The 21,707-nt window shown below is 47.4% G+C and overlaps 1 protein-coding gene across 1 annotated transcript in view; it reads right to left on the bottom strand.

Moving 5' to 3' along the window:
• Nucleotides 1-21,707, bottom strand: part of ADGRL4 (adhesion G protein-coupled receptor L4) — a 129,514-nt gene that overhangs the window by 14,383 nt on the left and 93,424 nt on the right. The window contains exons 12-13 of the mRNA XM_075002619.1: nucleotides 17,767-17,987; nucleotides 17,585-17,651 (exon numbers count right to left, since the gene is read on the bottom strand). Coding sequence (XP_074858720.1) covers nucleotides 17,585-17,651; nucleotides 17,767-17,987 — 288 coding nt within the window. The remainder of the gene's footprint in view (nucleotides 1-17,584; nucleotides 17,652-17,766; nucleotides 17,988-21,707) is intronic.

Genomic DNA, 21,707 nt, shown 5'->3' on the forward strand with positions numbered 1-21,707 from the left:
GATGTATTATTTATCAAACACATTTTGACATATGAATTGTTCACTTGTTCATTTGCTATAACTTATCCCCAGAATATTTGCTATTTTAATTGTGGGACTGGTCCCCTAAATCACATGGTATTATTTCTGAGAGCAGGCTGGATGACTCAGACCCCAAAAGCTTTCATGGGGATGGCCATGTACCACTGCCAAGAAGAAGCTCTAGTCATGGGAGCATTTGTGACATTTTTTCTATGATCATTTTTGTGAATATAAATGCCCTTTTATGACTGTTTGTGAAAGATGAATTGAAGAAATAGAGTAGAAGCAAATTCCTATTTGAATAAAAAAACCCCTGATGCTTATGAATATTTTCCCCTGGTATTTACCCCTTGATGGTGTGGTAAAGATAATGATTAGCTCATCCAGAGGAAAAGTTGTGGGCATCACTCTTCTCCATGGATTCTCTACTTTAAAGCAAACTTACGGATTTCTTTTAATGGGGACTTTAAAGTGAGACAAAATAAAGTAACTCCAATAGCATTTTACAGGATAGAAAAAAGAAGTCATCCAAATGTCAGTAGCTTTGCTGGAAAGCAGCAGGGAGGTAAGACATGCAGGTGGATATGGTTTCTGTGGCTAGAAAAAGAATAGGATATTGAGGGAAAGCATGGGGATTGGCTTGGTTATGGGTCTCTAGAGCTGCGTCTACACGTGCACGCTACTTCGAAGTAGCGGCACTAACTTCGAAATAGCGCCCGTCACGTCTACACGCGTCGGGCGCTATTTCGAAGTTGAAATCGACGTTAGGCGGCGAGACGTCGAAGTCGCTAACCCCATGAGGGGATGGGAATAGCGCCCTACTTCGACGTTCAACATCGAAGTAGGGACGTGTAGACGATCCGCGTCCCGCAACATCGAAATAGCGGGGTCCTCCATGGCGGCCATCAGCTGGGGGGTTGAGAGATACTCTCTCTCCAGCCCTTGCGGGGCTCTGTGGTCACCGTGGGCAGCAGCCCTTAGCCCAGGGCTTCTGGCTGCTGCTGCTGCAGCTGGGGGTCCGTGCTGCATATACAGGGTCTGCAACTAGTTGTTGGCTCTGTGTATCTTGCACTGTTTAATGAAAGTGTGTCTGGGAGGGGCCCTTTAAGGGAGCGACTTGCTGTTGAGTCCGCCCCGTGACCCTGTCTGCAGCTGTGCCTGGCTCCCTTATTTCGATGTGTGCTACTTTGCCGTGTAGACGTTCCCTCGCTGTGCCTATTTCGATGTTGGGCTGAGCAACGTCGAAGTTGAACATCGACGTTGCCAGCCCTGGAGGACGTGTAGACGTTATTCATCGAAATAGCCTATTTCGATGTCGCAACATCGAAATAAGCTATTTCGAAGTTGGGTGCACGTGTAGACGTAGCCTAGCACTGCACCTGTATCCCTCCCCTTCCTTCTTTCCTTGGTCATTTTTCTATGATGACAGACATTTTATCTCAGTGAGTAGAATGTGCATCCTTTTACAGGCATGGAGAAAGTGGCAGTGGGTCCTCCACATGCTGGCAGAAACTAAGGGTGTGTATGTGGGGCTTTCTTACACCACTGCTAACAACCTGCACTACTCTGCACACACCAACCTACATGGTTGCCTGAGAAGGAACTTTTAAACTGTGATAAGCAAGATTGAAAATTGGGCTTTGAGTGGAAATTTCATCCATGACAAATCTCATTTGGATCAGTCCTCCCTCATATGTGCCACCCAGGCTGAAGCTGGTCACCATATTTACATAAGAACATAAGAATGGCCATACTGGGTCAGACCAAAGGTCCATCCAGCCCAGTATCCCGTCTGCCGACAGTGGCCAATGCCAGGTGCCCCAGAGAAGGAGAACAGAAGACAATGATCAAGTGATTTATCTCCTGCCATCCATCTCCTGCCCTTGTACTGAAGGCTAGGGCACCACACTTTACCCCTGGCTAATAGCCATTTATGGACCTAAGCTGCAAAAATTTATCAAGCTCTTTTTTAAACCCTAATAGAGTCCTGGCCTTCACAGCCTCCTCCGGCAAGGAGTTCCACAGGTTGACTGTGCGCTGTGTGAAGAAAAATTTCCTTTTATTAGTTTTGAACCTACTACCTATCAATTTCATTTGGTGTCCCCTAGTTCTTGTATTATGGGAAAAGGTAAATAATTTTTCTATGTTCACTTTCTCCACACCATTCATGATTTTATATACCTCTATCATATCACCCCTCAATCACCTCTTTTCCAGTAAGAAAAGTCCCAGTCTCTCTAGCCTCTCCCCATATGGGACCCATTCCAAATCCCTAATCATCTTAGTTGCCCTTTTCTGTACCTTTTCTAATGCCAATATATCTTTTTTTATTTGGCGTTGGTAATTTTTTTTTTTTAGTTGTAGCACCGCTTGTTAAGTAACTGGATTTTTTCACTTCCCGTAGCAGAGTTTGATGTTTCTTCTCAATATAACAACTTATTGGAAGGGCATTCCCTTATGGTGGAAAGTGATGGCATGGCCTCTTTGTCCAAATTATTTGCAGATGCTTGGGAACAGAAGCTTTAAGCCTTCAGGATAGTTCAGGAAAGACATGGGTGCAGTGTTGAGTCTCCTTCTTATGGACAAGCTGGGCTTCTATACGTAAACAGTTATCCATTCAACACTGGTAAAATTAGGGAGCTAGAGGTTGGAGGCTTCACCTGTTTGATGTCTGGGGTACAAAGTGTATGGCCTCAGGTTTTGTGATTATCTAGTACAGCAGGGCCTACAGATTGCTAAATAACACTACAGTTTCGCAGTTTGAATGACTGCATTTCAATCAGGATTACAACCTTGAGCTTTAAATCAACTACCATTGTATTATGATTTTTTTCACTTCATCCAAACAAATGACATAGTGTAACATTCTTCTGAAAGTTGAAAAGATGACTATTAACAATGACATTTGCAGAGAATAATAAAGCTATAGAAAGTCCTTGAAAGAAATTAATTTTCACTAAAAAGGGAGACTTAATAACAACAGTGGATATAAAACAACTGGCTAAATGTGTTATGGTTTCTGGAAGATGTGCTCTAAACACTAGAGACTAAATAGTAGACATCTCTATAAGAAACCTAATAGATGTTTACCACAATGCATTAGCCTCTAGGAAAGCTAAAACTCTAAGGAGCTTAAACGCTAGCTGAGAAGTGTGAGCTGGTGGCAGTTTGTTATGGCAGATGCTGGAGGTCAAAGAACCTGTAAATAACATGGTGTGGGCTATCAAGAAAACTGGCCATGAGCTTCCCAGTCAGAGAACAGAAATAATAATCTAAGCATCCATTTCAAAACCTGAAGAGACAATGGGTCTGATTCACCATTCCATTAGTCCAGTTGTTGTTTTTAACCCAGTGGAACTTCACTGATATCAGAGGAGTAAAACCATAAATGGGAGCTGCAGAGAGGTAAATCTGCCTGATATCTGAGGCCTGAGAAATGTTTTTTCTGATGAACCTCTTTTCAATATGAAAGGTGTGATCAGCCAGAGCAATCTGGATGAAAGCACAAAGGATATGTTACCCAACAACTTAATTTTGAAATAAGCTACTCCAAATCAGCAATTCTTGAATAGCTTATTTTGAAAAAAATGCTGCTATACAGAAAGGCCGTGTCTACACTAGTATGTTCTTTTGGAAAAGCAGCCACTTTTCTGAAGGAACATGGGGAGCATTTCCACACAAAATGCGCTTTCAAATTCCTTTTGAAAGAACATGGTGCTTCTTCTGGAGGCCCTATTCTGCTTCCAGACCAGGAAGAGCTCCTTCTTCCAAAAGAATCTTTAAAAAAAAAAGTGTGTGTAGGCCCTCTGCTAACCCTTCTTTCAAAACAACAGTCCTTAGGGTGCCATATTTTTCAGTCCCCGGCCTGTTCTTTTGAAGGAGCAAGGGCTGTGTGGACACTCTATCAAAAGAGTGGGTCAATCTTTTGATTCTTTTTTTGTGTGTGTGGATGTGCTCTTTCAAAAGGAGATTTTTGAAATAGGAGCCAACCCTCAAAGAATGAAGTTTACCAGTTTTGAAATAAGCCATCCACTAGTTTGAAATTATTTCAAAACAGTGGTTGCATAGTGTAGACATTAGCATAGTTATTTTGAAATAATGCTTGTTAATATAAAATAACTTTCCTGTCTAGACTACTCCTAAGGGCAGGAAAGTTGCAGTGGGTACAGTACAGTAATTGTTTTGTTTAGAGCCCTTTACTAATCCTAAATCCTTCTGAAATGTACAGAGATGGTACGAGAGCTGTCAAATTCTATTTGATAAATGCACCATTCAGTTCATTCTACCATTTTTGTGGAATAAATAATTTGACAAACAATGGCAAAATTCATCAAATAAATTATCTGATGAATAGTTTCTTTAAAGTAATTGACCAGCTCTTATGAATACTCAGGCAGTCCCTTAATGAAAAGCATTAATCTACTGGTGGCCTGCTTTCATCATTCACATGTCACTCATCTGTATTGTGCAACTGCAGTCTGTATATTTTATTCCTTTATTCTTTCATTTATACATGTGAATTTCAAAATCCTATGGTTACTCAATCGCTGCAATTATTATACTATTTCTAGAGAACAATGTATGCTTCATATACGTTATGGTATGTAACCTATTGCTTAAATTAGCCTCTATTCCAGATGACTGGCATCTACCTCCTACAATGCTGATTTTTGAAAATGGCTGAAGAAGAGATCCTGGCAGTTACATGTCAGTAAACCTAAATTCAGAACCAGGCAAACTGGCTGAAACCAATTATAAGACTCACAAATAAACATGATATGTTGGGGAAGAGCCAGCGCGGCTTTTGTAAAGGGAAATCATGACTCACCAATCCAGTAGAATTCTTTGTGGGGGAGGGTGGGTTAATAAAAATGTGACAAGAGTGATCACATGGATATAGAGTGCTTGCGCTATCAGATAGTCTGACAAGGACCTTCATCAGACTCTTAAGCAAAGTAAGACCTCATGGGACAAGAGAGAAGGGCCTCATGTGGATGGATTGCTCAGTGGTTTGAGCACTGGGCTTGTAAACCTAGGGTTGTCAGCTCAGCCCTTGAGGGGGCCATTTCAGTGGGGGAGAAAAAACCTGTCAGGGATGGTGATTGGAGTGCAGGGGACTGAACTTGATGTCTTTGCAAGGTCCTTTCCAGTTCTATGAGATAGGATCTCCATATATTTATCAAATGTCACTGAAGATGATTAAGATGACTGCAAAGAGTTACACTAAAGTGGGTGACAGTGACAAAATTGCCGGTTAAATCAATATTGAAAAGTGCAAAATAATGCCTATTGGGAAACAATCTCAACAATACATAGAAAATAATGTGTTAACTTTTAAATTAGTTGTTATCAGTCAAAAAAGATATGGTGGGGTCATTATTGGTAGTACTGTGAAAACATCAGCTCAATGTGTAGTAATGGTAAAAAAAGCTAACAGAATCCCGTGAACCATTAAGAAAGGGCTAGATAAGACAGAAAATATCACAATGCCCTTAAATAAATCCAGCGTACACCTATACCTTGAATACTGTGTGCAGTTCTGTGCAAACCTTCTAAACATATTACTTACACACACACACACACACACACACACACACACACACACACACACACACACAGGAAAAATGTACATAGAAGGGCAACATAAATTATTAGGAGTATGGAACCACTTCCAGATAATGAAAGATGAAAGAGACTGGGACCATTCAGTTTAGAGAAGAGATCATGAAGGGGAGGGTAAGATAGTGGCATATAAAATCACGACTGGTATAAATGTCTGGACGAGCCATGTGGCGGCGAGGTGTGTCAATTTCGAAGTGCCGCAGCCACCCGCATGCTAAGGAGGCGCTGAACATGTATGCATTTGCATGGCCATTTCGAAGTGTTTGGCTAGTGTAGACACGGCCAAGGAAATACATTTTCAGACAACACATGGGGCTTATCTACACTACCACCTTCCTTTGAAGGAAGGATGGTAATTAGGGTGTTGGGAGTTTACTAATGAAGTGCTGCCGTGCATAGGCAGCACTTCATTAAGCAAATTCACCCCTGGGGCAACTTCGAAGTTTTAAACTTCGAAGTACCGGCACGCGTCTAGCCACGGCTCACCTGCTGGTACTTCGAAGTGCCAGGGCAGCTTCAAAGTCCCTTACTCCTCAGTGGCTATGTCTACACTAGCACACTACATCGAAGTAGCCTATTTCGAAGTAAGAACATCGAAATAGACTACTTCGATGCATATTGTCTACATGTCCTCCAGGGCTGGTGCCGTCGACGTTCAACGTCAAAGTAGTGACGGGGAACGTCGAAAGGAGCCGCCCCAGAAGGAAATGCAGCGCGTCCACACACACAAGCACCCTCTATCGAAATAAGGGGCCAGGAAAGCCAGCGGACCAGGTCACAGGCTGGACTAGCCCTTCCGGGGCAACAGCAAGCTGATCCTTGAAAGGGCCCCTCCCAGACACACCCGGCCTGACAGCACGAGGTCTGCAGAGCAGTAGCAACTCTCTCGCAGACCAAGTCACAGCAGATATGGACACCCAGCAGCAGCAGCAGCAACAGCAGCAGCAGGAAGATGAGGCCCTCCAGGTAGTCATTCAGGGGGCAAGCGCCCTGCTAGGTGCTGCCTGGGAGGCCACCCAGTGGTTCCTGCCAGAGGAGCCCTCCCCGGAGGCAGATGGGGACGCCCCTGACCACCAGGCTCCCCTCTTCCTCCCTCACCAGCTGCTCCATCTGCCTCTGGAGCTACCCCACCAGCTCCGAGTGGTGGGAGCAGCTCATCATGCAGAAGTGGGATGATGATATGTGGCTCCGGAACTTCTGCATGCACCGGCAGACCTTTCTCGAGCTCTGCCAGTGGCTCACCCCAGCACTGAGGCACCATGACATCCGGATGCGGTGCGCCCTCCCCGTCAAGAGGAGGGTCGCAATAGCCATCTGGAAGCTGGCCACTCCAGACAGCTATCGCTCCGTGGGACACCAGTTTGGAGTGGGAAAGGCCACAGTTGGGGCCATCATCATGGAGGTAAGGAGGCCCGGGGACACACCCACTGGGGGGTGGGGGGCTGGGTGTGGGGCTGGGGAAGAAGGGGCACCGGGGAGGGAGGGGATGGGCGGGTGGGGTACCCGGGGAGGTGCCTGGGAGAGGGGCATGGAGGAAGGGCCCTGGGGCACCCTGCATAGCCTCATGGGCACCTGTGTTCCCTCCCAACAGGTGGTCCGTGCGCTTAATGCCACATTGCTCCAGAGGGTCATCCTACTCAGGGACCTGGACGCAGCTGTTGCTGGATTCGCCTCCATGAGGTTCCCAAACTGCTTTGGGGCCCTGGATGGGACCCACATCCCCATCCGTGCCCCGGACCACAGTGGAGGAAGATACATAAACCACAGGGGCTACCACTCCATGGTCCTGCAGGCCATGGTGAACAGTTGGGTCCGCTTCCAGGACGAGTACGTGGGCTGGCCCAGCTGCACACATGATGCCTGTGTTTTTAGGAACTCGGGCCTGTGCCGCTGGCTGGAGGTGGGGACCTATATCCCCCAGAGGGGGATCCCTCTGGAGGTCACCACCGTGCCCCTCTGCCTCATTGTGGACGTGGCCTACCCCCCTCCAGCCCTGGCTCATGCTCCCATGCACTGGCCACCACAACGCCAGCCAGGAGCGGTTCAACGCCCGCCTGAACCACGCCCGCCAGGTGGTGGAGAGGACATTCAGCCATCTGAAGGGCCGCTGGCGGTGCCTCCTTGCCCAACTGGACATCAGCCTCCAAAACATCCCCCAGGTTGTGGGCATGTGCTGCACACTCCACAACATCATTGAGAGCAAGGGGGAGGCCTTCGTTCAGGGGTGGGCAGTTGACGCTGGCACAGGCTTCTCCCAGCTGGCTGCTGCACCCAGCCGCCAGGCCCACCATGAGGGCGTATGGGTCCGCGAGGCCCTGCGGGCCCACTTCAATCAGGGAGACCCCTGAGCACCTCCCTGACCTTCCCCAGAAGACCCCCCCACACAGCCCGTGCTGCCCACACACCGCCCCCAACACCTGCATGCCACCCCCCCAACAAGCACATGCCTCCAGCTTTTTGGAAAATAAAACCTTTTTTTTTTTTCTGAAACCTGATAACTTGTTTTGTTCAAAACAGAAACTGCAACGAATATACAAAAAGGGGGACAACTATATACATGGGTGCCCGGCGGACAGCTCGGCCGTTGGCCCATCAGTCCGGGATGGGGGTACAGGGGCGCGACCCCCGGCGGGTCCAGCTCGCAACCCCCCCCATGTCCATGGTCCCCGGCGTGGCCGGCTGGGGGCTGGGAGGACTGGCAAGTATGGCTGGGATGCCTCCACTGGCTCGTCTTCAGCCCCAGTGGGCTCTGTGGAGCTTGCAGGTGGCGAGGTGGGTGGGGCGGCAGCTGGGGCAGCAGGTAGTGAGGCGGGTGGGGCAGCAGGCGTTGTGGCGGGGAGGGCCTCAGGTGGAGCAGCGGGGAGGGCAGCCCGGGGGGAAGAAGGGGGCAGGAGCTGGGCGATGGCCTCCCAGATCGACTCGGCTATGTCCCGAATGACCCCCATAAAGTCCTCCCATGCCTCCCACTGCCGGGTGGACTCCTCCCGGTCAAAGCGGAGTCTTTTCTCCGCCACCTCTGTCTGCTGCCGGAGAGCTGCCAGGAGCTGTGGGTCCACAGGGGCCATCCCCAGGGTCCGGTGGTGGAGGGACCGTCCCGCTGCCCTTGGGGGTGTCTCCGGCCACTGGCGGTGGCTCACCTCCGGCGGGCTGTCGGGGACGATGGAGGGTGCCTGGCTGCCTGGGGCGTCGGATGCTGCATCTGGAGAGAGGGAGAGGAAGGCTGTTAGTATGGTACCCTGGTCCATGGCCCATTCCCCCCGCCCCCTTTGGGTGCTGGGTCTCCATCCCTGTTGGTGGGTTTGATGTTCCTCTTGGCTGTCACCATGGCATTGTCCCCCCGCCCCTGGGGTTAAGGCTGAGTGCTGTCCATGGGTGCGGGTGCTGACGGGCGCTGATGGCTGTGCCGCCGTCCTGGGACCATACTGTGGCTGGGCATTTGCGGGTTGGGGTCCGCTGGGGGTGTGTGAGGCTCCCGGTTGTGTCTGGTGCCCCCGCCCTGTGGGCCATGGGTGTGTGCTCTGTGGGGTACGTACCTGACCGTCCATTGCTGCGGTCAGGGGAAGCCCGGTGGGTGGACATCCGGCTGGTGCTCCGGGAGGGGAGGTCGGTGAGGAGCCCCCCTCCTTGCTGCTGGACCCCTCCTCCACGGTCCCAAGGGGGTCTCCTTGGGTGGGTCCGGGGTGCGGGGCTGGCCTCCAGGCTGGACTCCATCTCCAATGCCTGCTGGGGCTTGTCGGCTGTGGTGTCAAGGGTGGCCAGGCGGGAGGAGGTGTCCTGGGGGCCCAGGATGGCCCTGAGCTCCCTGTAATAGGGGCAAGTGGCGGGGGCAGCCCTAGACCAGCTGGCTGAGTCCCGGGCCCAGGCGTACCCCTGTCGCAACTCCTTCACCTTACTCCGGATGTGATCCGGAGTGCAGGCAGGGTGACCCCTGGTGGCCAGGCCCTCGGCCAGTTGGGCGAATGCTTCTGTGTTCTGCCGCTTGCTCCCCATCACGTGGAGCACCTCCTCTTCACCCCAGAGCCCCAGCAGGTCTCGGAGCTCGGCCTCTGACCAGGAGGGTCCCCGCCTCTTTTTGGCCCCCTGCTTGGCTGCTGAGGGTGCCTGGGTCCCCTCAGAAGGGGAGCCCCGGGGGTGCTCAGGGGGCTGGCTCGATGCCATGGTGCTGGGTGCTTGGGTCGGGGTCCGTAGAGGGTGTGCAGGGCTAGCACATGCGTGTGCTGCTGCCTGCACGCTCTCAGCTTCCTGCCACAGGAAATCCAGGTCCATGGTGCTTAAAAAGCTGCTGTGCATGGGGACCATAGAGCCCCGCAGGGGCTGGACAGAGCGTCTCAACCCTGCAGCTCATGGCTGCCATGGAGGACCCTGCTATTTCGAAGTAGTGGGAAGCAGATTGTCTACACACACCCTACTTCGACATTCAGCGTCAAAGTAGGGCGCTACTCCCATCTTCAGATGGGAATAGCGACTTTGATGTCTCGCCGCCTAACGTCGATTTCAACGTTGAAATAGCACATGGCGCGTGTAGACACGACAGGTGCTATTTCGACGTTGTGCTGGCTCCTTTGAAGTAGCTGGCTAGTGTAGACACACCCAGTAAGGATCATGCCTCTATCTTACACTCCCTTACTCCTCAGTAAGGGAACTTCGAAGTTGCCGCGGGGAGTGGGGGGCGGCTGGGAATTTGCTTAATGAAGTGCTGCCTATGCACGGCAGCACTTTCTTAGTAAACTCCCAACACCCTAATTACCATCCTTCCTTCGAAGGAAGGTGGTAGTGTAGACAAGCCAATAGTCAATGCATGGAACTTTTGCTATGGGATGATGTGGCAGGAAAAAGTGTAAATGGGTTAAAAAAAGAATTGGATAAGTTCCATAGAGGGCAGATCCATCAATGGCAATGCAACCCCATGCTCTGGGGGAGGGGGTCTAAGGAGTTTGGGGGAATCTGGACAGCTTCTGACTGTCAGAAGCTGAGACAAGAGGACAGGATGTGGATCATTAGACAACAGCCCTGTTCATTTAATTTCCTCTGAAGCATCTGGCACCAGACATTGCCAGAAGACAGGATGCAGAGCTAAATGGACCACTTGTATGACTGGGTAGGGCTCTTCTTTTAGTTGGCATTCTATTCCTATACAGGAGTATCTGGAAAGGAGCCTGCAGTTCTGAGCTACCTTTCCCAGGAATTAATTTCAGCCTGTACTTTCCAGGCCCAGAACAATCTAGAAACTGCAGGGATCCTTTTATAAGTCATTTCCGTAGTTATAACCACGATAGTTCCCAATTGTTTCAAAAAATTGGAGCCAGAATCTGAGTCAGGTACCTTCAGTGTCTCTGAAAACAAAGGAATAAGAAAGGACTAATATCCTCCTTACAATATAGCACTGTAATATCTGGATGAAAAGTCAAGAGTTCATTTTATAGTGTCCAGTTTTGAATGTCTTCTAGTTCCAAAGCCCCACTATTGTGACCACAGAGGGTGGTTTATAAATAGTAATGATTGCACTGATTAAGATATCACTGTTAAAATGGAATGAATGCTTGATATGGTAACACTCTTGCTTATAATACTTTTAAAACCTGGTTCTCTGCCCTGGTATTCCAGACTCATAACAACAGTTACCTTGGTGTGACTGTAGAGTTGAGCTGAGTTGGCCCTGTGTATCTTCCACAAGGATCAGTTTTGTGACCAGTTCTGTTCAATATTTGGGTGACTAGTGTGAGGCTTCCAGGGAGGATATTGATCATGTGCCCCAGCCCCACCCCTTTCAACTCTGCTCCCCCTCCCCATGTCCTGCCCCTCTTTGCTCCCTGCTTAGCTCCACCTCACACCTACCTCTTCCTGTGGAAATGCTTTACTGCTTCTGGTGAGTGTGGGGATAGTCCTTCCCATTCCCTTGGAGTGGTGTAGCCCAAAAGCTGCATGAACTAGGAAGCTCATACTGCTCTCAAGCTGTTCTACTCTGGGGGAGAGATTGGACTGCCCCCACACTCACCAGAAGCAGCACAGTGCTGATGGCGAGTGTGGGGGCAAAGAGCCAATGATGGGGGTACATATGACCCCCTTGTATACCCTCACACATTGCCTCTGTTCAACATCTTCATAAACCATTTAGAAAATGGCATAGAGAGTGTGCTTACAAAGATGGTGGATGATACCAAACATCATTCACATCATTCTGAGGTGCAATAAAGAAGTGTTGTAAGCAAAATGTGAGAACTACTTATTCTGCTTTCCCCTGCACTGATTAAGCCTCTACTAGATTATTTTGTCCAGTTCTGGGCACCACATTTCAAGAGAGATGTAGAGAAACTGGGGAAGATCCAGAGAAGAGCAACAAAAATAATTAAAAGTCTAGAAAACCTGACTATAAGGGGCAATTGAAAGAATTAAGTCTATTGAGTTTGGAAAACAGAAGGCTGAGAGGTGACATGATAGAAGCTTTCAAGTACCTAAAAAGTTGTTACAAAGAGAAGGGAGAAAAATTATTCTCCTTAACCTCTGAGGACAGGACAAGGAACATTGGGCTCAAATTGTAGCAAAAGAGATTTAGGTTGGACATTAGGAAAAACTTACTAACTGTCAGGGCAATTAACCACTGAAATAAATTGCCTAGGGAGGTTGTGGAATCTCCATCACTCAAGAGATTTAAGAGCAGGTTAGATAAATGTCTGTCCAGCATGATCTAGATGTTGCTTGGTCCTGCTGTGAGTGCAGGGGACTGAACTTAAAGATCTCTTGAGGTCTATAAGTTCTGCATGTCCTATCAGGGTGCAAATACTGTTACTTTGGGACGTTTTGGGAAACTTAATTCATTATGGCTGAAATTCAACTCTTCCTGCACCAAACTCAACTAACAGGCTTTGCATGGGTAAGAAAACAGGGATGAGTGAGTGGGATATTGAAAGAGGGTCCCCTTATAGCTCTCCTGGCCCCATTCCTGGCCCATGCAAGGAAACTCATCCCCAGCTCCTTCTTGCAGTTCCACTGCAGAGCTCTTCTCTGAAGTGTGTGTGTTTAGAGCACCCCACTGAAGTGGCGGGGGGTGGGGACACTTTGTCAGGGGCCCTTTTCCCTCTAACATAGTACTTAAAGGGTAGTTTTAACAGCGTGGGAGGTGCTGCATGAGATCTCTGTACAGAGGTGGACTTTATCCTATGCTAATACTAGCTACATCTATACTAGAGAGTTCTGTAGACAAAACTCAGGTTTTGTAGGCAAAACTTGCAGAGCATCTACACACAAAATATGTGTTGTCAGTAGAAACTGTTGACAAAAAAGCTGTGTACACACTCCAGGGGGCCCTTTTGTCAACAGAGCGGATCAAAAGCTTGATCCACTTTTATGTGTAGATGTGATCTGTTGACAGAAGTTTTGCTGGAACATCTCTTCCTACAGTAACTTCTGTAGACAGATGCTTCTAGTGTAGATGTAGCCTCAATGTGTTACTCAACAACACACCTGTACTATACGGTGTATCATGCATGCATGTTTTCATTTTACATTCTTTCTGTTGCATAGAGATAAAAATTATAAGGCCATTTCTACACAGGCCACTTCCAGAGGCCCCTTCTTTCTGAAAATTTTTGGGAAGAAGGGGCTTCCAGAAGGAGGACTTCCTTCCGGGAGCGCCCCCAAGGGCCAGACTTCCACACGGCGTTTTGGAGTCTGGAAGAACTGTCTTCTGGACTCCAAATCAACGTGATGTTATGCTAATGAGGAGTGGGGAATTTGCATCTGCGCCTCATTAGCATATTTCACTCTCTGTATGAGCATGCCACTTCTGAAGGAAGTGGCCTGTGTAGAAACGGCCTAAGAGTGCATTTAAAAAACCTGAACATTTTCTCTCATTTTTATACATTTTATCCCTGGGGTTTACTTTTGTATTTGCCTCATTCAACCATACAGATGTGTGGGTTTGTGCATATTTTCTCCCCTGAATGCCTTTGGTAAATTCATGTTTATGTTAGAAAGTTTAAATTGTTATTCCTTTGATCTAATCTGTGACACTGTTTTCATTAAAATGGTTGTGGTTCTAAAGATTACAAGTATTAGGAAGATGAAATAAGGTGTGAATTTGTGGAAATTATCTTCAGCTTCCAGCTTGATTTACAAAGGTTTAAAATGCTCTTTCTTCTACAACTCAATCTAGCAAACTTCTGACCCACTCCATTTCATGTGCAGTTATCCGTCTAATAAATAATAGTAATAATTCTTAGAGAGGATCAATAATGCTGCTGGATAAACATCAGGATTCTAATGGAATCTTATTATTAATAAGCAAACACCTTAGGCAGTAGTATTACTGTTTAAACAAACAGACAGGAATATGGTTTGTGCTCTTTATGACAAAGGCCTGGGCTTCTTGCACATAGCTACTACCGCAGTAGATTTAAGGATGGAAGATCTGTTTGAAACAATGAATCCAGAGGTAGACAATCCATCAGCACAGAACTAGTGCTGTTCTTAATCATTTACATGTTGTCTCAAAGGCATATTACATTACAATCCCAAACCACAAATCTCTGAGGGCTCCATTCATAAAAGCAGAAAGCGCCTTTTTCAGTATATGGGATTTCCTGCTGACTGAGAATGTAATGTTTCTGACTATGAATTAGAGCTGTGGTGAGTGCTGTTCATTAGAGATTTGAACTCTAGTGTACAAACCCCTTTAGGCTTGCTTGAAAAAGCCTGCAAACTCCCTGCCATCAGTCACTTAGGCGCAGGATTAAGGCAAGTTTGTAAATTGCCTGTATACATAGTAACAGAGAGAGAGCCGTGTTAGTCTGTATGCTAACAAAACAAAAAAGCAGTACACATAGCTTTATATTTGAAGATTTTGTTAGTTCTATCTATTTGTCTCAAAACAAATGCAGCATTTCCTTTTCAAAGTGCTTAATTGTTTTGTGTGTTTTCTCAGAGGTTTCTCTACTGATTTAAAATGTATCTTTCTCTGGAATAGCAACCTTGGCAAGCCTTATGGAAAGAAACAGACTTTACTAATTAAAAAGGTATTTCCAAGCCCTCATTTGCTATGGAAATAGCATATATTTGTTACATTTACTTCACCTAGCACACTGCTCGGGAAGAAGGAACAATAAGAATGGATATAATGCCGTCACTATCCATTCCCCAGAACTTAATACTAACTTCATCTCCTAAATCAAGCAGTTCAAAAGCTATTTTTTATTTTCTCCTTGGAGAGAGTTACCTGGGTTGAGATTTTCAAAGCAGAGCAGGCAGATTCGCCAGTCCCCTGAGGTACTTTGCCAACCTTCGTATGTATCTCATTTTTTAAATTTCTGTTAAAACTCAACCAAAATTATCAGAACGTCACATAGTTCCATAGCAAAATGGTCCACTGTGAGTGGAATGCATTTCCTCATGGATTTTGTAGTGTGTGTACACTTGGTTTTCAACGAATAATAATCAATGTGTGTGCATATTGTTAAAACAGAGCCAGAAAGCACTTTCATTGCATAAGCAATCATAACAAAACAACTGTGGGTCTGATTTTTCAATCTACTCTAGCCATATTGTTTCGCTCCCTGGATGGAAAGGGCTGAGAACTAGTCAGAGTGGGAACTATGTGATGGTGTAGAGCTGTCCTAGTAGGGCTAGCCTACCCCAATCTGTCACCCATTTTTTTTTTGGTGTAGGGGACATTGTGATCAGGTCATCATATTGCACATATTTCCCTTACTACTAGATGATTGGGCTGCTTCTATGGTTATAGGCAATTAGACATAAATGACAGCAGTTTGGTTGTCACTCTCATTTATGCCAAAGCTGAGCTGGCTCCGTAACTGGGTTTATGAACGAAAGCAGGGGCAAGCTCTCTTTGCATCTTTTTTCTTCTAGTTCCTGCACCAAGCTTCCCTGAATTGGACCTGAGTATTGAAACTCATAGGAATATATTGTGATGCATTTTTGTATGTGCATAACATTGTCTTGTAGACTGGACCTTCCTGCTACTAGCTGTAAATTAATGTAAGGCGTAGCACTGCCAAAAATAGTGATGAAGAGAAAAATTGACACCCTCCCTTGGAGATATAAGGCACGGGAATGGAAAGAACCAAAAAAAAAAATTAAATCTTGTCAGTTACCCTCTCAGAGGAAGGGGGTAGAGTCAATAAAGGAAGCAGGGGAAATGCTACCCTAAGTGGGGTAACCAGGGCTCCCTGTCCCAAATACGGGACAGAGAGATATGGGTGGGGGAAGGGTGGCTCCTCCAGGCCCCAGGAAGGTGGGAAGGAGGTGGCAGCTGCCAGCTGGTCCCAGGAGCCCAGGGAAGCAGCAGCCGCTGTTCCACCCCCAGAGAAGCAGGAGGGACACAGCAGCCTCCCATGCTGCCCCCACAGCTCAGGGGAGTGACTCCAGCCAGCAGCTGCGCCTGCCCAGCTGCTGGCAGAAAAGGTCAGTGGTGTGGGGGAGGGACCAAATATGGGACAATTAGTCCCTTTTGAAAAATAAGTAGGGATGCCTTTTTGGCGCCCCAGATACGGGACCGTCCCACCACCAACAGGATGGATAGTCACCCTAACCTCAAGCCCATGAAGCCGTATGATCTAGAAACAGGAGAAAACAGTCTTAGTGAGGAGTTGTTTCTCTTCACTTCCAGTCTTGCCTCCCTGGCAACTCAGGTCCTGAAAACATACTTTTGCACTGTACGGATCCTGGAGTTACTCTTCACCAGGCTAGTTCCTGTGTAGAAGTTAGACCGTCTTGAAATTTGCCTATGGCTTCTGGGCTGGGCTTGGAAGCCATGGGTGAGTGGGTGCAACATTGTCCTGAGGGCAGTTTCCTGTATCTTGCAGAGTTGTAGGGGGAATGATCAACAACTAGCAAAACACAGCCCAAGGTTTGGTTCCTGAACGTCAGTGGGAATTTTGGGCATGCATGGAATGCAAGTAGAATTGGGTCAAAAATGTATCTGTTACATTATTCAGCACAAAAGAGGTTAATATTTTCATATACATAACCACATGCTTAAATTATTTTGCTTTCCTCTACTCACATTGAAAATTGTCACTTCCTTCTTTTAAAAATCCACAAATATATCACCCTACATACAAAAGCTAAGTATTGTAACTGAACTGACCATAGAGACCACAAGCCCTCCACTATACCTTCTCCTTCTCAGAGCTCCTGTTATAACCTGATCACTGTCAATCTTCTCACACAGTGGTGCCCGATTATAGATGAAATGGTTTGTTAAACTTTACAGCACTTAGAAAAGCTCTTGAAGCACCAAAAGATGTCTTATTTAGAATGGAACATATAATACCTGCCAAATTTTCAGGTTTGAAACCACTTCCAATAAGAATTAAAAAGGCCCTCTTCCCATCTGAAATAGGGCTATCAATACTTGACTTGTCTGCCCACGTGAAATAGAGGGTTCTTGTCTTTGACGTCGTAATTTAGTTTAAAATAGCTTTTATGATGACAGGGTATATAGGAATGATAAAACCATAAAGATGACAGTCTAATCTTCTAAGATGACCGATCACAGATAAAAGATTAAGTAACGCGACGTTTCAAATACTAGATTATCTGTCTGTTGGCATAGTGTCTGTATACACCTCCTGCTGAGCCTTGCTAAGATATCACTGACGTGAAGAAGTTGTTTCTCAGGGAATAAAAATGCTGCACAGAATTCCTCAAACCACCAAGTTAAGAGGAAAAAGAAAACAAAAAAGTCTGCCCTCAGCCCTGATTTGTAATGGAGTTTTGTTAATCAAACATTTGTTTTCCAGGCTAACAAAGAATTTAAATGTACAGCATAGAAATAATTTAGAGATACTATAAAAATAGTACAAAATAGTCAATCCTGCCCTGTTAGCACTAAACAGATAGACTGTCAATACATTAATGATTAGTAATGATTATCTTTTATTATCAGTTATATACACAATAATGAAAAAAGGAAAATTATACTTACAAGAATTATTAGACATGCTGGTCCTATAAAACTCCATATAAAGTTATTCTTTGTGCTGAGCCAACATCTGAAAAATAAACAGCACAGAATGTCTTGAAAATGTGCCCAGTTCCTGCATACACTTCCTCTCCATTCTTAGACCATGTTACTGACTGAACTGAACATGTAAAACAGCAACTTACACTTCTGTAGTGCCGTAATATTTGTATCCTAGTGCTGCTGAAATTCCAACTACCACTGCTGGACTCACATAACCAAAGATATAGAAGTTCTTGTGTAAGAATCCCTTGTTGTAGATGACTCCAACAACAATAAGGTACAGGTGTATGCCTTCAATGCACATCCATGCAAAGGCAGCTAAAAGGAAATAATGGAGTAATCCAGCAGTGATTGAACAGAAGAGCTAGAAAGTCAACCAGAGAAAGCAAAATCATAAATAGTTACTAACATTACTATTACAATAAATGACCTGCAGCTCTGATAATTAATAATTACACAAAATGGTTGTTATCACAGTCCAAATTTAATCATGGTTTGGAGACACCTGGCCTAAACACAAAATTAACCTCTTCATTATTTTTCTATTACAATGCGTACAATAAAGACAAATATAGTTAACTTTTTAAATTAAGCTTTGGATATATCTATGTGACCTTCCCGCCAACATCACATCTATAAATGGACACTCTTGAACCCATGATCAGACCTGACTAGTCTATGTATTATGCAGAATTAATCAAGATGCATTTCTTTAGATATGAAAATTAAATTGCCTGGCAAATCATTATTTAAGATTCCATTTTAAAGAATATGGACATGCTTTAAAAATAGAGCTCAGCTAATTAAAATTATAATTAGTAATATCTTACATTCATGTGGCAACTTTCAAGTGAAAATTTCAAGGTATTAAAGAGACCTTTTTATATTACTGAGGTAGATTATACAGGGATTACTTAACCCCACCCTAAAATGAAGCCACCTCTGGTGTGGTACACATCTATGCTAACCAAAAATTTAAGATAGGAGATGAAAAATCCCATGGTCACTTGAAACCACAGGATAATTTAGATAGACAGAATTTATCTAGGGGGAGGTCTATGCAGCAAAGTTATTTTGAAATATCTATCTTAGCATCTACACAATGTAATTGTTAGTTTGAAATAATTTCGTCGTAGTGGTTGGCTTATTTCAAAATTGGTAAACCACATTCTATGAGTAATGGCAGCTATTTTGAAATAGCTATTTCAAAATAGGTGCTGCGAAGATAGGCTACATCTATACTACAGTGTAATTCCAAAAGGTGTCTTCCAGAAGATCGCCTTTCGAAAGAGCATCTCTACACACAAAAAGCGGATCAAAGTCTCAAACTGAGGTCTCAAACTGCTCTTTTGAAAGATGGGCCCACCTTTTCAAAAGAGTATCCACACAGCCCTGGGAGCTCTTTCGAAAGAACAGACCAGGAAAGGCCACAGATGGGGTTGCATGGCTGACAAGCCCTTCCAGGTGCCACAGCCACCACTCCCTTAAAGGACCCCTCACCCTGCACATGCTGAGGGCTGCTTCGCCACACACAGCACTGCAGATCCAGTGCACATGCTGAAGACATTGAGGAGACCTCCATGGATCCCGAGCAGCAACCCAATGGTCAACTCCTTGATGCTGTGGTCAGCCTGCTGGCCAGGGTGCTTGTGGCCATCCTCCAGTGCCTCTGGGTGGCCAGACACCTAGCCGCCTTCCTGCAGGCTGCCTCCAGGGGGCAATGGCTATGCCCCCTTCCCTGGGCCAGATGGTACCTGGGGAGCTATCCCAACACAGTACTAAGTGGTGGGACCAGCTCGTGCTGGGGGACTGGGATGACCACCTTTGGCTCCAGAACTTCCACATGACCAAGTGGACATTTTTGGAGCTATGTCAGTGGCTTGCACCAGCCCTCCAGCACCATAACACCCACATGAGCCCCATGCTTCCACTGGAGAAGAGCGTCACCACCAGAATTTGGAAGCTGGATATGCCCGATAGCCACTGGTCAGTCAGCCACCAGTTTGGGTTGGGCAAAGCGACCACTGGGGCTGTCCTCATGGAGTTAAGCCATGCTCAGGTCACACACAATGGGACCCTCATCATCGCGATACCCTCTGGATCATCCAGCCAGGACCCCTACAGATGGGACACCTGCAGCCTTCATGGAGAGAGCAGCAGGTAGATACTGGGTGTTCGGGATGCCTCGGGGGCTGGGGAGGGGGATCCCATCCCTGCCACAGCTGGCAGGCGGCCACTCATCTGCATGACACTCAGCAGCCATGCCCCTGCACAGCCCCACATTCTGCATGGCTGGGGAGGGAAGGGGTGAGTGGCTGACCCCAGGGCATGCCCTACCATTCAGGGACCCATCTGCATCTGGTATCCCATGGACGCCATTGGAGCAGGGCCTCCAGACCCTGTGGTCAGGACACAGGGCTAATGGTCTGTCCCTCTGTCCCCTTCTGTCTCCACAGGTCCACCTCTCTGCAGTAGCTGAGGGACAGGAGGCCGGCACCCCACCCTATCCCCAGGCAGTGTGGAGTTGCTGCTGGGCTGAACACTATTGCCAAGGCGGGGGGTTGAGAAGGTGGCAGCCAACTGGGCTGTCATGCGGGACACGATCGCCTTGCTCTGGGACTGGCTGGTGATGGAGCGGGAGGTGTGGATGTGGGTGGCCAATTGCCTGGAAACCTTCTTGTAGGCTGTGGTCACCTGCCTCAACCAACCTCCTCCTCCCTCATTACCTCCCCCTGCAGCCCCCTCTGCAACCTCCTGGTGCTGCCCTGATCTTGTCAGACATCTCCCCACTGACTGTCTGGAACTGGCATGGTGGCTGGTGGCCAGTGCAGGCCGCCTGACACCAGCCCCTGCGGCCTCCCTGGCGTCCCCTGCACATCCTGGTGAGGCCAAGGTTGCAGCACCACCCTGCCCCTACCTCTCCATGATCTGGTCCCCGTTCCAGCCCCAAAGGGGGGCCCAGACCCAGGGTGGTAGAGGCAACTGCAGCTGCTGTGGCTCCTGCCCTGTCCCCCTACCCCGTTGGATGACTGAATCCCTCACCCACGTCAGTGTCCTCCCCCAAGTTCAGACCCTCCCCCAGTGCCACTCCTGGATCCCTCTTGTATATAGTCCCCCCCCATTGTATATAGTTGACAGCACATGTTTGGAAGTTTATAATCTTACATTTATTTTTGATACCATTTTGTTTTCTATAGTAAAAGTTCCACCCCTGGATGAAGGGCTCCTGTTTGCTCTCCATAAGACTTTGGAGAGCACAGCAGGCCACAATGACTGTGGCACATGAGGGATGCTGACCTCCAGTCTCATCAGGAGGAAGCAAAAGTACCCTTTGAGATGGTCAAATGCCCACTTGATGGTGTTTCTGGCCTGGTTCAAGTATGTGTTGAACATGTCCTGGAATGGGTTGGTGCAGCCTGTGTAGGGCCTCATGAAGCAGGGGTGTAGGGTGTGTGTGGCGTTGGCCACAGTGCAGGGGGCCATGGTGATGTCTCCCACTGGGAGCTCCCACAGGGGAAGGTAGGTGCCCTCCTGCATCCAATGCCCCAGCCACGAGTTCCTAAATACTCGGGCATGGCAGGCCCTGCCCAACCACCTCATGCACACATCCATGAACTGGCTCTAGGTGTCAACAAGGGCCTGGAGGACCACAGAGTGCTGCCCCATTATGTTCACAAAAGCGCCTGCACTGTGGTTTGGGGCATCCCATGCTGCGTACCAAACCAGTTCAGGAAGCCAAGCTCTGCAAAGCTGGCGAGGGTGACATCCAGGTCCCTGATGCTGACGACCTCGCACAGGAGGAGGGGATTTATTGCTTGGATTATCTGCATGGGGTGCAAGACAAACATGTCCATCAGTGCATGGCTGGGTGCTTCCCGTCCCCTTGCCTGCTGGCCCCCCGTCCTGGTCCCCTGTCTGGAGGCCCCTCTCCTCAGCCCCCTGCAGGGTCCCCCTTCCCAGCCCCTTGCCCAGTGGCCCTCTCCCTATGGTGGGTGTGTGGCCCAAGCCGAGCTTACCTCAAGCAGGATTGCCCCGACAGTGGCCTTGCCTACCCCAAACTGGTGGCTGACAGACTGGTGGCTAT

This window comes from Carettochelys insculpta, chromosome 9, assembly GCF_033958435.1.
Source record: "Carettochelys insculpta isolate YL-2023 chromosome 9, ASM3395843v1, whole genome shotgun sequence".
Lineage (NCBI taxonomy): Eukaryota > Metazoa > Chordata > Testudines > Carettochelyidae > Carettochelys > Carettochelys insculpta.